Source organism: Sceloporus undulatus, chromosome 7, assembly GCF_019175285.1.
Source record: "Sceloporus undulatus isolate JIND9_A2432 ecotype Alabama chromosome 7, SceUnd_v1.1, whole genome shotgun sequence".
In the NCBI taxonomy this organism is placed as follows: domain Eukaryota; kingdom Metazoa; phylum Chordata; class Lepidosauria; order Squamata; family Phrynosomatidae; genus Sceloporus; species Sceloporus undulatus.
The window spans coordinates 6937800-6957430 of record NC_056528.1 but is presented as its reverse complement, the minus strand read 5'-3'; the positions used below and the strand labels follow the sequence as shown (position 1 = coordinate 6957430).

Here is a 19631-nt window from a genome sequence, read left to right as displayed (position 1 = left end):
CTATTTGGGTCATTTTGATCCTGTCCTCTGGAGTATTAGCTACTCCTATTAATTTGGTGCCATCTGCAAATTTGATAACTATTGCCCCCAATAATGTCATCCAAGATAAAGATATTGAATAGCACTCCATAGAGCAGATCATTAAACAGAGGAATATGTTGGCACTGTTCTTCATGAGTGTATAGGTTTGCATTTGCAAGAAGCTGCTACTTACTGCTTACTACTGGTTGTTTCCTAAGAGCAGGTTTCCTCGGTAGCAGGAGCTCCAGCCCTGTATTGGAACAAGCCCTTCTCTAGTGTGATTACGGCAAGACAGCAAGCTAGTGTGATAAAATCATAAAGCAAGAGTAACTTTGGCTTGTTACAGACTGCCAAAATAAAGCTGCTTCGGGTCTCTTTGGAGGCATGCTGTTTAAATGATGCATGCATCCTAAGAATCTGAAAGCTGCACCAAAGCTGCACTCCAGTGCTTAGGAATGGAGTGTGGCTTTGGCGCAACCTCCAGACTCTTAGGACTCATGCATGATTTAAATAGCATACCTCCAAAGAGACCCAAAGCAGCTTTATTTTGGCAGTCTGTAACAGGCCATAGTCAACAGTGAGGACAGCTGTGGTCCAGCAACATCCGGAAAGCATCATATAGCCCTCCTATGCAGCATGTGTGAAAATCTTTATCCATTACCAATGTTTCCACTCCTACAAACAAACCTTCCTAAAGCCATCCCTATTAGATGTTCATATCTTTTACACTGCAACCTTTCCGGCTCAACTCACTCTGCCGACAATTGATGCCATGGAAACCCGGAGCACAGATACACTCTCCAGTCACTGGGTGGCAGTCATGGTTCACTCCAGCGCACTGGCAAATCCGCGCACACTCGAGTCCAAAGGTCCCTGGCAGACAGGCTACGCAGGAGAGAGAAAAACTCAAGTCAGTTGGGATGGGGAGGTTTGGATCCCAATCCCATTGCAAAGCAACACTATGAAGCGAGACACACAGGATTTTCCAAAATGGTTGATTTTGCCGTTTTATAAAAGGGACACCATTTTACCATGCCATTGCATTTAGTGTACTTATACACATATTATTATAATATATATTAGACTCCCCTTTTCCTAAGTTACCCTTATATACTCGACTACAAGTCGATCTCATGTATAACTCAAGGGCCAGGTTTTGGCACCATGGCTTTTGATATGACCCATGGATAAGGCAAGAGTATGACGTAGGGTCATGCAACAAAAGGATATAAAGCAGTAGTCCCCAAACTGTGCTCTTGAAGGGATTTTGGACTTCAGCTCCCAGAATCCCAGACTGTTGGCCAACATGGCTGAGGCTTCTGGGAGCTGAAGTCCAAGAATCTCTTAAAGGGACTATAGTTTGGGGACTACTGATGTAAAGGATGAAAGCAAGGGAAACAATGCCAAAGAACTTACAAAACTGCAGGAGGCATAACTGGTTGTGTTCACACTGAAAGATGGATGGATGAGAGAAGAGAGGAAGGTTAGTGCTTCCAGGATAGACTACACTTTTGCATTTCTCCAGGGGATGGTTCCTATTTTTATTAGAGTTAAGGTATAGTACAGTCGCCCCTCCTAATGTGTGGACCTGATATCCACTCCCTTGAATATACACAGAGGGGCGACCTCCGCTATTTGCAATGGCGCGTGCGCATGAAGACGCACTCCATTCAAGCCTATGGGGCTTGAATAAGTGTGAGCTTCCATTTTTGTGGGGATCCCCCGTGAAAATGGTGAGCCAACTGTACTTACAGTGACCACTCCTATGTCCATGACGGACGTCACCATTCTGCACCTTCTCATTTCTGCCCACCAAAGAGATGTTATAAATAGCGAGAGCAGGGCAGATCAGTTCAGCTGGGTCTGCCCTTGAGAAAGGCCATGGCTTGGAAACCCCAAAATACAAATTGGCCTTGGACACAATGCTGCTGAGCCAAGCAGCGCCATGTCCGTTGCATTCTGCGCCAAGCTTGGCTCTCCCTCTTGGGTTTTATGAACGTAATCCTCTTGGATGCAGTAGGCCTGCTCCAGTTTCCCCCTTGGCTCCCTCTCTAGAGTTAGGATTACAACAGCGTGCACCACCTGCCAGGATACGAGCCGCTCTTTGTACCAGAGGTTTTATTCAGTTCATTTCATTTATTATACCCAGAAGGGTATTTCCATTGGTCTCCCAGAGCCTTGCCAGGAGAAAACTCAGGACTTACATTGCTCGCAGCCGTGGCCCATGAATCCCGGAGGACAGCCGCATTCGCCTGTGATGTGGTTGCAAGGCGTTCCTGGAGGACAGTTGCAGCCGGTGGCACAGTCCTTCCCAAAAGTGCCAGGCAGGCAGGCTAGGAAAGGAAAAGGGCAGAAACTGAACCAAACCTTTCACAATGATGGAGAGCTTTGGAAATCATGGCCTCATTCCCACTACCTTTTAAATCGGATCGTGAATCGGTTTGAACCGACTTAATCCAAATTAAGTTCCCACTTAATCTGAATCGCTGAAGCGATTCCAAGATGGGGGGCATGTGCTAGACCCATTTAACCCACATCTTTTTGATGCTGATTTTTCTCCGCTTCTTTTTGGATAAATCGATTCTGCGCAACTGTGAACCACATGCGGATCGGAACAGATTCGAATTTCCCCTTCGACCAGCTGGAACCGAATCATTTTGAATCGACTCATTTGTGAATGGGAACTACAAGTGGGTTACTTTGGAAGCGGGGATTCAAATCATGGTCTCCAGAGTCATAGTTCAATGCTCAAACCACTCCACCACGCTGGCTCTCATATATGTTTCCTCTGCTTCTACACTGTAGAAATAGTGCAGTGTGGTACCACTTTAAATGCTGTTGCTCCATCCTAAGAAATCCTGGGATTGGTAGTTTTACAAGGTCTTTCGCCTTCCCTGATGACAAAGAGTGCTGGTGCCTCACCAAACTACAAACCCCAGAATTAAACCCTGTAGTGACCAAGAAAACAAATGACTTCGGGAGCATAACTTTCCAAGCTCCACATTAACAGCCAGAGACGATCTGTAAAAGTAGTGTTGTTTTTGGAGCCTTTGGGGAGGAAGAAAAAGGCTTTAATTTGCTATAGACGCCATCCACCCCTGGCTGGGTGGTCTTCCAACTCAGAAGATGCTCAGAAGCCAACTTCTGTTTGGAGGAAAGCCCATGCCCTTTCCATGTGGGTCTGGCTGTCCTCCCCCCCCCCCATAATACTTTTCACCCTAAGTGCAATGTTTATGATGGATCCATTCCTTGGTTTTAACCAGAATTCAGGACGGTCCTATTTCAACAGCAAGACAGAGGGCACCTTGGATGGAGAAACGGAGGCAGCAAAGTGTATGTGTTGGAAGGGATCATGGATGCTATTCTATGGAAATAGGGGATGCTATCCTAAAAACCACCAGATTCACTCTGATCTTGGAAGCTAAGCCGGGTCATCTCTGGTTAGTACTTTGATGAGAAGCCACCACCAAATAGCAGGCACTATAGGCTGTATTTCAGAGGAAGGAGCTGGCAAAACCAACTCGGAGTATTCCTTGCCTACAAAACTCCTATGAATTCATTGATTCGAGGCGCCTACTCAGGCTGGGACAAAGAAGAGGTATTGGGCCATTTTTAAAAACATTAGAAGGGAGAGCAAGATCAACGCAAATGATCTTTGCATCTTGCAAATCTGTTGAAAGTGGCATAGACTGCAGGGATGGATGGTTTTATTTTGTTGCAATGTGGCTTCAAGTAGAAGTCCTTCTTTGGAGGTCTTTAAACAGAGGATGGATGGCCATCCGTCGGGGGTATTTGGATGGTGAGTTCCTGCATGGCAGAATGGGGTTGGACTGCATGGCCCTTGGGGGTCTCTCCCAATGACTAATGGCAGCCCTCTCACTGTGTTGCATCAATAAGATTTGTTCATTCTTACTTACCTGCTTAGACCAGCTACATCCAAGCTCAACTTTATGCTTCTCTCAGGACCCCCAAGTCCTTTCAAAATGGGTGTTAGCCCGCTTACCTTTCTCACAGCGATGCCCTCGCCATCCTGGCAGGCAGTCACAGGCCCCAGTGATGTGATGGCACGGGACGCCATGCTCACAGTCGCATGACTCCTTGCACTGTTCTCCATAGGTACCCTCGGGGCAAGCTGCAGAGGGAAGAGAAAGTCACAAAAGGATAATTATTATCAATGCAAAGAGAGTGACCCTTTTGCTTTCCGATGGTTCAGCGTACCCAAACTTTGTTTTGTTCAACATTAAAAACATTGTATAAAACTACCTTCAGGTTACCTATATAAAGTGTAGGTGAAACGTAAATGAATTTGGTGTTTAGACTCGGGTCCCACCTCCAAGATATCACATCAAGTACATATGTGCCAATGCAGGTATCCCAAAATAATCTAGTTTCAGCATATCATTGCTCTCAGATTTCTACTTCCATGTCTGTTCAATGACTGCAAGTGGATAAAAACCCAACCATGGACCAAAACACACTGTAGAAGTAATCCAGTTTGAGACCCCTTCAGCATAGCGCTGGGTTCGATTCCCAACTCAGCCATGAAACCCACTAAAAGGGTTGATCACACAAAGGATTTTATCCCATGAACATCCTGGAAAAACTGCGTCATTCCGCGAAACGATGTGACATGGCCTCGCGCAAAACCCACCATTAAAGTGGTCACAAAGAAGCACTGGCGCGCATCTTTTTACATTCAGGATTTCAGCGACAATGCGCTTCCGATAAGTGATATCGGATATCTGATAAGTGATATTGGAAATGCGTTGTTGCTGACGTCCCAAAAGCAAAAAGAATCAAGTGATTATTTAAACGGATAAAGTGATTATTTCTGCAATTGCGTGTGATAATCATTTCCGCTTTATTTGAGATGCTTTGAATGCGCTTTAATTTCTCTTCAATGCTGAAAAACCCACCATTGGTGCGCCTTAGGGCCGCCGTAAGTCGGAAATGACTTGACGGCACACAACAACAACAACAACAACAACAAATGATATTTTCATGGAATCTACAATGTTGTCTAAGGCAAAGCATAGATCTTGAAGCTTTCTTCTGTGAAAGGCTGGGAGGATAAAATGCAATATAATACAAGGCTATAGTTGAATCACACTCTGCTTGAATAACTAGGAGTTGGAGCTGGGATAGGTATTACGGCACTTGCTTAGAAATCGACCCGACAGATTGATCTGAAACTTGGCTGTGTAAGAAAAGTAGGTGATCCGTGCCAATTTTAAGGTAAAAGGGGCAAGAAAGCCCTTTTATAGGAGGTTTACAGGAATCCCTGTTTAAAATAGCTGAACCTTTGAGTGACTTCCAAATCTTTTCTTTCCCCTTTCCTCCTAGATTTCGCCTTCGCCAGCCAATTTCTCCATTTGGACGGCATCTTTTGTGTTCAGTCAAAGGGGGAAACGGCTGTGGATGCAATCCAATGGTTAGTCCTAACTAGAACAGTTCCATTGAATCAATGAGGTTTGCCTAAGCGTCGACCTACGATTCAAGGATGCAAATTATTTAGGCCTATGCGCTTTGTCCTAATAGCATATATTTTATCCTTTTCAATGCATTAGTTGGACTTGGAGGTCCATGTTAGGGCCATGATGTTTTTTGTTTTATGAGCGTAGTAGGGCCCTGAGTTGCTTAGCAAAATCATTCAACGGGGGACACTGTAAGGAACGGCAAGAGGCCTGGTATATGGAGTCATCATCATCATCATCATCATCATCATCATCATCATCATCATCATTTTATACCCTGCCTTTCTCCCAACATAGGGACTCAAGGCAGCGAACAACACGTATAAAACACTACAAGTGGAAGCAGTACAAGCATATTAAAAGATATCAATATAACATTTGAATTTAAAAGGAGTTACCTTTTTGGGGATAAACCCACAGGGGGACCTTGCGCAAGTCGCACTCTCTCAGCCTCAAAGGATGGCAATGGCAAAACCGCTCTGGAGTAACTTGCTAAGAAAACTCTTAGGGTCACCATAAGTCGGAAAGGACTTGAAGGCACACAACAACAACAACAAATGCTGGGGGATAGTGTTACCAATACCATGGACAGCCAAAAGGACAAACAAATGGGTTCTAGAATAGACTCAGTCTGAACCCTCCTTGGAAGCCTAGGCAATTACACTGTAGCTCTCCTAGTTTGGACACATTATGAGAAGGCAGGGCTCATTTGAAAAGCCAATGATGCTAGGAAAAGTGTGAAACATGTGAAAGGGATCTACGAGTCCAAGTAGACCACACATTGAACATGAGTCAAAGGTGCGATGTGGCAGCTAACAAGGCCAATGCGATTTTAGGCTGCATCAATAGAAGTATAGTGTCTAGATCAAGGGAAGTCATAGTGCCACTCTATTCTGCTTTGGGAGCCTTGAAGATAGACAACACTCTGCAGAAACTGCCAGAGAAAAGGTCCAGCAAAGAAGCTGGCATCAGGAGGCCTAAGCAAGTGCTGCTGACTGGGGCAGAAAGAGAGGAAGCTGCAAGAATTGCAAATCAAACCATGTTTTGCATCAACTCTCTCTCTCTCTCTCTCTCTCTCTCTCTCTCAACTTACTCGAGTGTGAAATGCTCTCCCTGAAGCAGTGCCAAACACAATTGGAAGTGTTATTCCTGGCCCCAGCCAGCGAGGTTTGCATGCCAGGACAATATCACCCTGATCCAGAGCATTTAGCAAGATTTGCTCCAGTAGTTGGACATTTTTCTGTTCTATCTGTCATCAGATCCAAAAAGACACAAGTGGAGCTCCGACGTTAAAAAAATTGCACAAACAAATAGGACACGTAGTGAACAGGGCCAACATATTGTAGTGTGCTGTCCTCCTCTTACCAAAAGGCTCAGGCAATACAGCCATGTGTATTGCATGCATGATACGAATACACACATCCACTAAAATTTTGCATCCCAGTGTCTCATGCACAACTTCACGAGGACTGAGCTATGTATGACACTGACACGATGCACAACCATGTTAGAAAATTGTGACGATGCATGCACAACAGAGCACCATGCAAGATATCCCAGTGCACCACAGTATTAAGAACTGTGTACTAGGGTTTTTATTTGGGGGGGGGGCTCTTAGGCACTAGCTCTCTGCAGGATCTTACAGGTTGAAGATCATGAGATGCAGGAGATCAGTGAAGGAGTAGAAGCAATTCCACATGGAGTCCAAGCAGCAAACATTTGCTCAGTGCAGGACAGACCTATTCAGATAGATAGATAGATAGATAGATAGATAGATAGATAGATAGATAGAATAATTAGATAAATAGACAGACAGAATAGATAGATAGATAGATAGATAGATAGATAGATAGATAGATGATAGATAGATGATAGATAGATGATAGATAGATAGATAGATAGATAGATAGATAGATAGATAGATAGATAGATAGATAGATAGATAGACAGACAGACTGAGTATCTGCTGGGGTTTGGTTCCAGGACCTCCCTTGGATATCAAAATCCATAGATGCTCAAGTCCCATTAAATATAATGGCACAGTAAAATGGTGTCCCTTATATAAAAGGGCAAAATCAAGGTTTGCTTATGGGCGTGTGTGTGTGTGTGTGTGTGTGTGTATTTCCAATCAGTGGACACTTGAATCCGCAGATAAAAACATCCGTGGATAAGGAGGGCTAACTGTAAACAGGTTAAATCCAAGCTGGGCTAGTCCTCGGCTTTGCCGTTTTGTAGAAGGGACCCCATTTCACTGTGCCATCGCATTTCATGGGGCTTGAGGTTCCTTGGATTTTTGTATCCACAGTGAGGTCCTGGTACCAAACCGCAGTGGCTAGCAAGGGCCCGCTGTATAAAATTACATCCAGACTAGGTATATAAAGCACATATGAAACCAAAATTGAAGTCTGTGTTTAGATTTGGGTCGTATATGCATTGCATGATGCGTATGCAAAGGTGCATTCAAAAAACTTTGAAACCAAAAACACTTTGGGTCTGATGCATTCTGGACAAGGGAAACTTAACTGGTATTTATTAATTAATTGATTCCTTTATACATGCATGCATACATAACCCATATAATGTTTTGGAACTGGTTCTAACTTTTCCACCATGAAGCTAAATCATGGCAAAAATCAACACTGGGACTGGTATAATTTGGCTAAATCCCAGGAGTCCCTGTTTCCAAATGGCGCAGTCGGTAACCCAAGGAGTGTTGCTCATCTTACTACAAATGGGGCCACCCCACAAAGGCATACCAGATCCATTCAAGCTTTATTATTTGGCTCGCATCCCGGACAGAAGGATGAATGGCTGCCCTCCAAGGCAAACACGGAGCGGGTAGAAGCCAGGGAACGTCACCAAACTGGGCTTTTGGAAGGAGTCCTTTTGGGGAAAGGGGTGGATAACTGAAACCAGATTGCAGGCCCTGCCAGCTATAGTTTGCTTTGGGAAGTTCCCAATGAAGGATACCTGAAAAACCTTGAAACTGGATGGGTCCTCTTAGATCAGTGTCGGGGAGCCATCAGCCCTCCAAGGCCTCATTCCCACTTACAAAGAAAGCGCTTTGCGAACCGAATCGAGGATCAGTTCAGCAGCGGAGCATGGTTCACACTACACTTTGCCCCAATGCCTACAAAGCCCTGATGTTGTTTGACTTCAAAGCCCATCGACCTGTGGATAAGTCGACCCAGGTTTTTGGGGATCAAATTTCTAGACTTATATATGAGTAGTTACCATCAATAATAGAATATGCTATGGTTCTTTTTACTTACGGCTTTGGCACTTCTCTCCAATCCAGCCAGTGCGGCAATGGCAATGCCCAGTCTGCAGGTCACACAGTCCCCCGTGAAGACAGCCACAGCTTTCTTGGCACTCGTGCCCATATTTTTCCTGGGGACATTCTAAGGGAAAGAAATCATTTCAGAGGGGAGAAGTGAGTGGCAGGATCCCACGATTTCAAAATGCTAACTGAGAAAAAAACATGGTTAAGAGGTGATATGATAGCCCTGTTTAAGTATTTGAAGGGATGTCTTATGGAGGATGGAGCCAGCTTGATTTCTACTGCTCCAGAGAACAGGACCTGGAACAATGGATGCAAACTCCAGCTCAACATTAGGAGGAACGTCCTGACAGAGGACTGTTCGACAGTGGAAGACACTCCTTCCTTGGAGTGTAGTGGAGTCTCCTTCCTTGGAGGTCTTTAAACAGAGGCTGGATGGCCACCTGTCGGGGATGCTTTGTTTGGGAGTTCCTGCATGACAGAATGGGGTTAGACTGGATGGCCCTTTTTGGGGTCTCTTCCAACTCTACGATTCTATGATTCTAATTTTGCAACTGTGTTAAAAACAAAACACCCAAAGGTACGCTTGATAGGACATAGAGCAGGAATTAAGAATTAAGGAGGATGTGCGGAAAAGTGTACCTGGGACCATAGATCACCAAAGCAGTGCATTTGCTGTATTCCAGAGAAGTCAGATAACGGCTGCCATATATACACAACTATAAGTTGACCTCATGTATAAGTCGAGGGCAAGTTTGGAGGCCAAATTATGGATTTTGATATGACCCTTGGATAAGTCGAGGGTAAAACATAGGGGCATGCAACAAAGGATCTAAATGATGAAGCAAAGGAAAACAATGCTAAAGAACCTAGAACATCATGGGAGCCATAACTCTTTGTGCTCACTCTTAAGGCTGGATGGAAGAGAGTAGAAGGAGCTCAATGCTTCCAGGACGGATTGCACTGTTGCCTTTCACCAAGGATTCCCTTTTTAAAAAGACTTAGTGTTTACACTGACCCTTGGATAAGGTGACCTAGGTTTTTGGGGTCAATTTTTTGACTAAAATGTCTAGACCTATACATGAGTATATACAGTATTTGCAAATTGGTATGGGTCTGCTCTCTTATACTAAGCCAACTGTGGCTGATGTGATAAAGAGCATAGTGGGGAAGCCACGGAGGAGCAAATAAATTCCTCATCCATATTATTCAACATTGTGATCACCCATAAATCTATCCCATCATGTTTCTGCATTCATCTCAGGAATTCTGGGTCCAGGGGAAAGTTCAGCTTTGTTCTGATGGGTTCTTGGATTCTTTGGAAGAGGTCCTTACCCAGTTCGCATGCCAATCCAATCCAACCCTCAGGGCATGTGCAGCGCCCAGTGACTGGGTCACACGTCCCACCATGTTGACAGAGGCATGGTTGTTGGCAGCCTGCTCCGTAGAAGCCATCTGGACACACTTCAAGAAATAATAATAACAACAACAACAACAACAACCAATCAGAACTGAACTAAAAACGGCGGCGGGGGGATCAAACTATAGCAAAACTTCAGAATGCAAGTCTTGACCGATTTGACCACGGGCTTCATGGGTTGTTTAGCGGAACGTGAAAAGAAATAGGGAAGAAATGTGGCACTACAAAAATGTTCCATAAGGTCATCTCAGACACATGAGAAAAGTAACAGAGCTTCTCTGAAGATGCCAGCCACAGATGCTGGTGAAACATCAGGAATAAACCCTTCCAGAACATGGCCACATAGCCTGAACAACCCACAAAATCTATTAACAGAATTGTTTGAGACCGCAAGAGATGGGAGAACAGCTTTGAGGCCTTGGCATATGCTAGGGAACAGGGGCACTGACTTTAGTTCTAACCTTGGGGGGATACAGATGGGTGACTCCATGCCGCCTGTTTTTGGCCCTTGTTGGTGTCGTGCCAGCCGCATAGCATGCCACCGATGCACTCCCTAAAAAGGAGCCACTCTAGGTGGCTTCTTTTTAAGGGCGTTATAATGGCGCACACCATGACGATGACGCTTCCGTTGGGTACAATGTGTCCGTTGGGTACAATGGTTTCTTTCTTTCCTGGAAACTCACCAGGAACTGGGAGCCAATAGCTTGAGGACACTGACAAGATGCAAAGCCATGTCCAAATGGCTTTCTTGCAACGCTCAACTTTCTTTCTGAGTACAGAAAGCAGAAATGGGACAGCCATTGAATTCCTCCCATTAGAAGGAGAATTTCTCAACCTTTTCTCAAAGGTGAAACTTTACCCCAGCTTCTCCTCTACCCAGGTTTCCTTTCCTCTTGAGCAAAACAGGAGAAAAAGAAGATGCTGCAGTTTTTTGTGGCTACGTGGCCATGTTCTTGAAGAGTTTATTCCTGACATTGCGCCGGCATCTGTGGCTGGCATCTTCAGAGACGCTTGCTCTCTCAAGATGCCAGCCACAGATGCTGGCGAAACATCAGGAATAAACTCTTCAAGAACATGGCCCCATAGCCCGAAAAACCCACAAAAAGCTATGGATGCTGGCCATGAAAGTCTTCAACTCCACACAGAAGATGCTGCATCCTCCACTAAGCTCCAGACTAGCATTTTCCCATTGCATTCTGGGGAGGAAAGGCCAGAAATGGCTGCACCAGTTTCAGAAAACTTTGCAAAGAGGCCTTTTGTTTCAGAGGGATGTGGTATGCTGAGAAAGGTGAGAGATGATAATAAGGATCAAGGTACTAGCTGGTAGAATACCTTGTAGGCAGGTGTCTCCCCTCCATCCAGGGGCACAGAGGCACTCCCCATTGACACGGTCACAAGTAGCCCCATTCGAACAGCTGCATTCCTGGCTGCAGTTCTCCCCATAGCGGTGAGCCGGACAAGCTGCAAAGGGAACGGACATACGAGTGGAAGTTCATGTGCATGCCTATGCTCACCACAAGATCTTTTGCAGCCAGCTGGTGGAGCAATGTGGAAAGAAACTCTAATATTGGATACCATTGGGCACTTACTTTGGTTGCAGTTTGGGCCAATCCAGCCCGCAGGACAAGTGCAGCGTCCGGTCACAGGATCGCAGTGGGCACCATTCAGGCACTGGCAAGTGCGCCGACACTCTACCCCATAAAACCCATCAGGGCAGGCTGTTGAAAGGGGATATTGGAGCTATATATATATAGTGCACTTCCAAAAAGGGTGTACATTCCAAATAGCAAACCTTGATTTTCAATTTTATATAAGAGACACCATTTTGCTATGGCATTGCCTTTAATGGGACTTGAGCAGGGGTAGGCAACCTTTTTGAGCCGGGGGCCGGGTTGCTGTCCCTCAGACAACTGGGGGACCGAAGCCAAAAAATAAATAATTAAATAATTTTTAAAAATATATATATAAATAAACCAAGACAAATGTAGGACAAAATTTTCAAATGGAAGACACTTTTTTAAAAAAAGGAGGACACGCAAAAAAATTTGCTAATTTTTAAAAAAATGTTAATATAAATGCATGTTTCTGAGGCTTCTATAGACAATTGCCCCCCAAAGGCCCCGGCGGCAATCGGCGGCAGGACTGGGCTGGGGCCGGTCCCAAGGCCTTGCCAGGCCGCATCCGGCCCGCGGGCCGCAGGTTGCCTACCCCTGGACTTGAGCATCCATGGATTTAGTTATCCACGGAGGGTCTTGGAAACAAACCCCAGTGGATAACAAGGACCCACTGTATATACTTTGTTGTGGGTGGTTGAATCTATGGATAAGGAATCAGTGGATATGAAGGGCTGAGTGTATTTCAGATTTCAGCATTCCAGATAAGAGAGACCCAACTAGTAGTAAAAATATGGATTATGAGCAACCCAAGGCCCAGCTTCAGATGACTTACCATGCTCACAAAATGTCCCCCTCCAGCCAGGAGCGCATGCGCAGGCTCCACTGACATGATCGCAGACGGCCGCGTTGTCGCACTGACATCTGTGTCGGCAGTTCAGACCAAACCACCCTTCAGGACACTCTTGGGAAAAACAAAACACAACAAGGAGACAAAAGGGAGAAAGGACTGTAAATGGGCTGATTTGCCAATGCCAGTTGACATGAAACAAAACCAGCCTAAGGGACTGCCATCTTTTGCAAGCCTAACTAGCTGTTCTAGTAGAGTTGTATAAGAAAGTTAATCCATTCATTTCTAGCATTGCCATTTTCACTTATGTATCTTTCTGTTCATTTGGCCTTGCATTCATTTTCATAACTCATTCTTACATTTCCATTCCCATTTGTTTTCCTCCTGGTGCTTTCGTCGGAAGACTCATTCGCTCTGTAACATTGGTGTTTTCTATCTGAATTGCATGACATTTGGGGGCACTCTGCTACTCCTTTTAAGAACCAGATTTTAGATTTCAATTTAAGGATATCCATAGGCCACTTTGATTTGGAGATTTCAAACCAGTGCATAGTACAGTTGTCCCTCCATTCTTGTGGACTTGAGATCCGCGGTCTTAAATATTCACGGAGAGGCGACCTCTGTTCCTTTCAAATGGGTGCGCCCCCATGGTGCACGCCCTGTGCGCACTCATGAGCACGTGCCCAATCCAAGCCTATAGGTCTTGAATATCATCGAGTCTCCGTTTTCATGTGGCGGGTCTAGAATGGATCCCCCGCAAAAACAGAGAGCCGACTGTAATTGCAAATAGCGGTTAGTTGGAGTAGAAATTGGTTGCATGAACCTACTACAAAAGTGGGTTTATAATATATCTCCAAGGCTGCATCTATACTGCAGAAATAATGTAGTTTGAAACTAATGGAATGGCTCAATGCTACGAAATTCTGGGATTTGTACCTTTGTGAGCCATTTGGCCTTCTCCATCAGAGAGCTCTGGTACCTCAACAAACTACACATCCCAGCATTCCATAGGAAGGAGCCATGACAGTTAAAGTGGTGTCAAGCTTCATTAATCCTGCTGCGTGGCAATAGCTCCAGAGTCCTAATCCAATGGTCAAAGCACTCATCTGGCAGGCCTTTCCATAATCTGGGAGCGGTTGCCGAAAAGGGAGGTTGCAGCCAATCTGCAGTGACATCTTATGACATCTCTACCCTCTAAGCATAAGTAATGCGCCAAATGTTCAACAGGAAAACATCTAAGACAGCACTCACTCTGATCACAGCGGATCCCAGTATAGCCAGCCTCACAGAGACACTGCCCAGTCATGGAGTTGCAGCTCCCATCACTGTTGCTGCAGTTGCAAGTGTTGGCACAATCAGGACCCCAGCGGCCAGCGCCACAGGCTGAAAGGGGAAGGTTAGACTTTGGTGCAAGTGTTGTTTCTATCACTATTATCCTTATTATCCTTTTTCGGGCTATGTGGTCATGTTCTAGAGGAATTTATTCCTGATGTTTCACCAGCATCTGTAGCTGGCATCTTCAGAGAATGCTGGCATGGAAGTGAGTGAGTATATGGAGTGTATACCCCACTCTCTTTCATGCCAGCATTCTCTGAAGATGCCAGCCACAGATGCTGGTGAAACGTCAAGAATAAACTTCTCTAGAACATGGTCACATAGCCTGAAAAACCCACAAAAAGTTATTCACAGATTATTTGCTTCTACCTCTATACCATTTTTAATAGGGACTGGAAGTCTTGTGAGACAGAGAGACTGCAAACAAGGCTTGCAAATTCCTATTTAAAATGCTGTAGCTCAGTAGCCGAGGTGGCAGCAAGTCCTGCCGCTTGCCCTCTTCTGCCTTTCAAAGGAACCCCAATTCATCAAAGACATCCATGGTGGGTTGAATCTCCCCAGATTGTACTTTTTTGGTATGTTAAATATGGTTGGTGGGGGACAGAGTTATTTGTGGTTCCTTCCAGTTTTGTGATGCTGTGATCCTACACCTTGTGCTCCAGAGGATTGGAACACAATGGTTTTCTAGTGTGACCCAGCAAAGCAACCCCTACATGTACAAAGCTTTGGAGAGTGACATCGTATCCATAGTGTTCCTCTACCTCTGCAAGCATTGGGCCACATTACTCCTTGTTCTAGCATCGGTTGCTTTGCACTGGTGTGCAGAACCAAAACATTTGCTTCAGAGACATGTCCTTTGGTGTGCGCATTATATGAATGATGCCCATCTCAGATGGAGAATACACTTTACATGACAGCAACAGAGGAGACGTAATACCTCTTTGGCAATTGTAGCCAGTCCATCCTGAGGCACAGCTGCACTTCCCCGTCTCGGGATGGCAGTATCCTTCATTCCCACAGTTGCAATGCAGTTGACAATCTTGACCGAATAAACCAGGTGGACACACTACAAAGCAAAGGCAGGGGATTAAAAAGCAACCATGCAAAGTCTCGAAGAGCCAAAACCGTTCTTGCTGTGCAGTCTCAACATCCATCTCTCACTCTCTGACTGTTGGGAGTGAAGGATGATAAAGGATCCTTCCCATTATATTTTGGAGCAGCGATCCCCAAACACCAGTCCTCCGGGTGTTTTAGACTTCAGCTCCCAGAAGCCTTACCCTTCTTGGCCAATGGTTTGGGATTCGGGGGGCAGAAGTCCGAAACAACTGGAAGGCCATCAAAACAGTGTTTGTTGCCTTGGCTTTGCTTTAGTGCGCTATCAAACTAATGCTCCCACACAAGCCTTTTTCAGGGAGTTTCCAAATGAGTAATGGGATGTGGTGGCTTAGTGGTTAAGACGCCAAGTCTGATGATCGGAAGATCAGAAGGTTGGCAGTTTGAGGTTCAAGTGCCACATGGGGGGATGAGTTCCTTTCACTAGTCCCAGCTTCTGCCAACCTAGCAGTTCAAAAGCATGCAAATACAAGTAGATTAAATAGGTGCCACTTCAGTGGGAAGGTAACAGTGTTTTGGTGCAGTCATGTTGGCACTGGATTCATCTTTGAACAACGCTAGCTCTTCAGCTTAGAAACAGAGATGGGCACTGCCACCTACAGTCAGTTACGATTAGATATTCATGTCAAAGGGCTGCCTTTGCCTTTACCTTTTCCAAATGAGTAACTGTAGCCAAGATCTGAACCACTAAGAAGAATGCAAAGCAGTCTGCTTAGGATACCTGTGGGGTGATGGGAGGGTTGATGGCTGTTCCTTCTTCCCTATCTGGGCATTAGCAACCAGAGGAGTCCCTGGCACAAGTCTGCCATATAATCACTAACTGGTATTCTGCAGCTGGGCACCACTTCTTCAGAACCAAGCAAGAAGAAAAGGGCTGCTCACCATCCTGACAAAGGCTGCCTGTATATCCAGGAGTGCAGAGGCACACGCCGGTGGTAGGGTCGCAGCGGCCGTTGTTCTTACAGTCTGGGCAGATCTCCTGGCAGCCTTGTCCCCAGTGACCTGCAGGGCAATCTGAAGCCAAGAAAAGAGAAAGACATTGGACGTCTACCCAATGTGGAAACGCTTTCCCTGTAATTCTTTTTTGTGGGTTTTTTGAGCTATGCGGCCACGTTTTAGAAGAGTTTATTCCTGACGTTTCGCCGGCATCTGTGGCTGGCATCTTCAAATGCTGGCATGGAAGAGAGTGGGGTATATATATACTGTGTGATCTTGGGTTGGGAGGAGTGATTTCCATATTAATCTGTGTATTGTTCTGTTGTTGAATGGCAAGGCCTCAGGGTGGGAGGATATTCCTATGGCGAATACCTCCATCTTATCAGAATTTAGTTTGAGTCGGTTTTCCCTCATCCAGTCCATTACCACCTTAAGATATTCATTCAGAGGACAGATGCCATCCTTAGTCACTGCAGCAATCCGAGACTATCTGGGTGCCATCAGCATACTGCTAACACCCTGCCCCATGTAAATGTTAAATAGCATACAGTGATGGCGAACCTATGGCATGCGTTCCAGAGGTGGCACTCAGAGCCCTCTCTGTGGGCACACATGCTGTCACCCTAGCACACAGTTTGACAGAGTTTCTTACTAGAAAGCCAGAGGGACGTGGCACTTTGCAATAAATAAGTGGGGTCTGGGTTGCAGTTTGGGCACTTGGTCTGTAAAAGGTTCACCATCACTGGTAGGAGACAGAATGGCACCCTGCGGGACACCAAATTTTAGTTCCCTTTTAGAACAGCAACTGTCTCCCAGCATCACCATCTGGAATCTGCCCAAGAGATAGGACCGGATCCACTGGAGTGCAGTGCCCCCGATGCCTAGCTCTCTCAGGCCTCCCAGAAGGATGCCATGGTCAATGGTATTGAAAGCCACAGAGAGGTCCAAGAGCACCAACAGGGTCACACTTCCTTTGTCGATGCCCAGACAGAGATCATCCGTCCCGTCCCAAATCTGGTTTGAAATGTATCTAGATAATCCATTTCATCCAAGACTGCTTGGAGTTGGATGGCCACAGCCCTCTCAGGAACGGTAAAAGAAAGACCGGCCTGTAGTTGCGCAGTGGGTAAATGCCTGTACTGCAGCCATTCACTCAAGACCACAAGGTTGCGAGTTCAAGACCAGCAAAAGGGCCCAAGCTCGACTCAGGCTTGCATCCTTCCGAGGAGGGAGCTAAAATGAGTACCCAGACTGTTGGGGGCAAATTAGCTTACTTGCTAATTAGCTTACTTGCTGTTCACCGCTATGATCTTTGGAATAGCGGTATATAAATAAAACAAATTATTAATTAAGTATTATTAGTTGTTTTTGTCCAGGGGAGGCTTTTTCAACACCGGTTTTACCATTGCCTCTTTTAAGGTAGATGGAAAATGGCCCTCCCTGGAAAGATGCATTAATTATGTCACTTAGACACATAATTAATGTTATAAGCTGCCCTGAGTGCCAGCCCTAGGAAAAGGGCGGGATAGAAATTAACAACAACAACAACAACAACAACAACAATAATGGTAAACATAGATTCCGGAGGGGGAGATATCTCTATTCTGACACCCTCCACCTTCTTGTGAGAAAATTTTCCATCTGCTCCTCTTTGCAATCTGGCTCCTTTAAGCTTCGGCACCAGAGACATTTGAACACACTTACCTTGGGCACAATCCATGCCAGTCTTGCCAGGGACACAGTGACATTGGCCATTGAATCGGCTGCAAGGTGAACCATTGCAGGTACAGGACTGTAGGCAGTTCACCCCAAACTTCCCTTCAGGACATTCTGTAAAGTAACATTAATTATTATTATTATTGTTGTTGTTTTTGTTGTTGCATTTATTTATATCCCGCCCTTCTTCCAAGACTGGGACTGAAGGCGGCTTACAACATTAATTTCTTTGTAGTTTGTGTTCTACATTTGTTTCATGGGGAAGAAACACCAATCTAGAGATCTAAGGCAACGGCGGCATCATTTCTGTGCATTCTTTCCTTTCGGTTAATTACTGACAGATGCGCTTCTTCATTTTTAATCGCTTCCAGATTTCACATCCAAGCCCAGAACCCAACATTGCCGTAAAAAAATGTATGTTATTTCCTGTAAGACTTCCCCGCGGGCTTAAAAGCTCCTACCACCTTCTTTTTATAGGCTTCCAAACCTCCTCCATCATCTTTCCTCCTCGTCGGCCAAATTGCTCCGTCATGTGAAAAATCGGAGACGAGAAAGGATTTCTTGCTTTTGGTTACTAAAATTGCAACTCTTCCTAAGAGGTCAAGCATCCATGGCCATAAATGAAGAGACAGAAATTAGAAAATGGCACTACATGTGCATTTGTCTCCTGCACAATTCAATTAAACTTCTGTCTATTAATTCTATGAGTCCTTGCAGACCAATTTGGTAATATAGGTCCCAAACACACTGCAGAAATCATCCAGTTTGAGACCCCTTTAACTGCCCTGGCTCAGTGCTAGAAATTTGCAGATGTTTAAACTGTGAACTGGGAATTGTAGTTTGTTGGGGCACCAGAGCTCTCTGACCAAGAAGGCTAAATGTCTCACAAACACTACAGTTCCCAGGATCCTCTAGCATTGAGCCAGTTAAAGCGGTCTCAAACTGGATGATTTCTGCAGTGCGGATGCAGCCAATGACTCCAATCCTGCCCATGTTTACCTGGGAGAAAGCCCTAACTCACGCTGCATCTGCAAAAATAATGCAGCTCGACGCCACTTTAACTGGCATGGCTCAATGTTATAGAATATTGGGATTTGTAGTTTGGGGAGATCCTCCCTCAGAGAGCTCTGGTGCCACAACAAACCACACATCCCAGGGTTCCATGTTTTATTGCCATGTGGCTTCAGCGTATGCTTGAAGCCGCGTATGGTGCACCCATTTACGGCGCATGGGCGCACTGTACTGTCCACTTTATTCTGGCTATGAATTGGTGTATGGATGGGAAATGTGGCAAAAATGTCCCCACAACCACTGGAGGACAATTATGGACATTTTGTGGCATATATATATATATATATATATATATATATTCCCTGGGGCATGTATGAACAGGTCTTCTGCTAAAGCAAGCAAACCTCATAGGTTTCCACATCGTACCCCCTTCTCCCTTGATCCAAAATGCTGTAGGCAAGTTCTCAGAGTCCTCACCTAGAAATCTCATCCAAACAACCACCCAAAGCTTTGTCCTGCCCAAACCATCCACATGGATCTCACCTTGGTTACAAGTTTCTCCATGGTAGCCCTCATCACAGACCTTTTGACATTCGCCATTGACATGATCGCAAGGTGCGCTGGCTGGGCAATCGCATTTGCTCTTGCACTTGGCACCATAATAGCCTGGGTCGCATCCTGAAAAGAATGACATTTGTATCAAACTGGATAATCAATATGGTCCTAAGAGAGGATGTCATTTGCTGGTAGTTTCCTTTCTATACAAATGGTCTCCAATTTAATCCTGTACTGGGGGTTAATAAACAAATAGATAGATAGATAGATAGATAGATAGATAGATAGATAGATAGATAGATAGATA

The 19631-nt window shown here is 45.2% G+C and overlaps 1 protein-coding gene across 3 annotated transcripts in view; it reads right to left on the bottom strand.

The window, feature by feature from the left end:
* The window catches only part of MEGF6 (multiple EGF like domains 6), a 136577-nt gene that overhangs the window by 11717 nt on the left and 105229 nt on the right, over positions 1 to 19631 (bottom strand). For all 3 annotated transcript variants that reach the window (XM_042478729.1, XM_042478727.1, XM_042478730.1), the window contains exons 18-30: positions 19313 to 19447; positions 17747 to 17872; positions 15989 to 16120; positions 14931 to 15059; positions 13910 to 14041; positions 12644 to 12772; positions 11785 to 11913; positions 11528 to 11656; positions 10111 to 10239; positions 8768 to 8896; positions 4025 to 4153; positions 2226 to 2354; positions 775 to 906 (exon numbers count right to left, since the gene is read on the bottom strand). In XM_042478729.1, the coding sequence (XP_042334663.1) occupies positions 775 to 906; positions 2226 to 2354; positions 4025 to 4153; positions 8768 to 8896; positions 10111 to 10239; positions 11528 to 11656; positions 11785 to 11913; positions 12644 to 12772; positions 13910 to 14041; positions 14931 to 15059; positions 15989 to 16120; positions 17747 to 17872; positions 19313 to 19447 (1689 nt within the window). The remainder of the gene's footprint in view (positions 1 to 774; positions 907 to 2225; positions 2355 to 4024; positions 4154 to 8767; positions 8897 to 10110; positions 10240 to 11527; positions 11657 to 11784; positions 11914 to 12643; positions 12773 to 13909; positions 14042 to 14930; positions 15060 to 15988; positions 16121 to 17746; positions 17873 to 19312; positions 19448 to 19631) is intronic.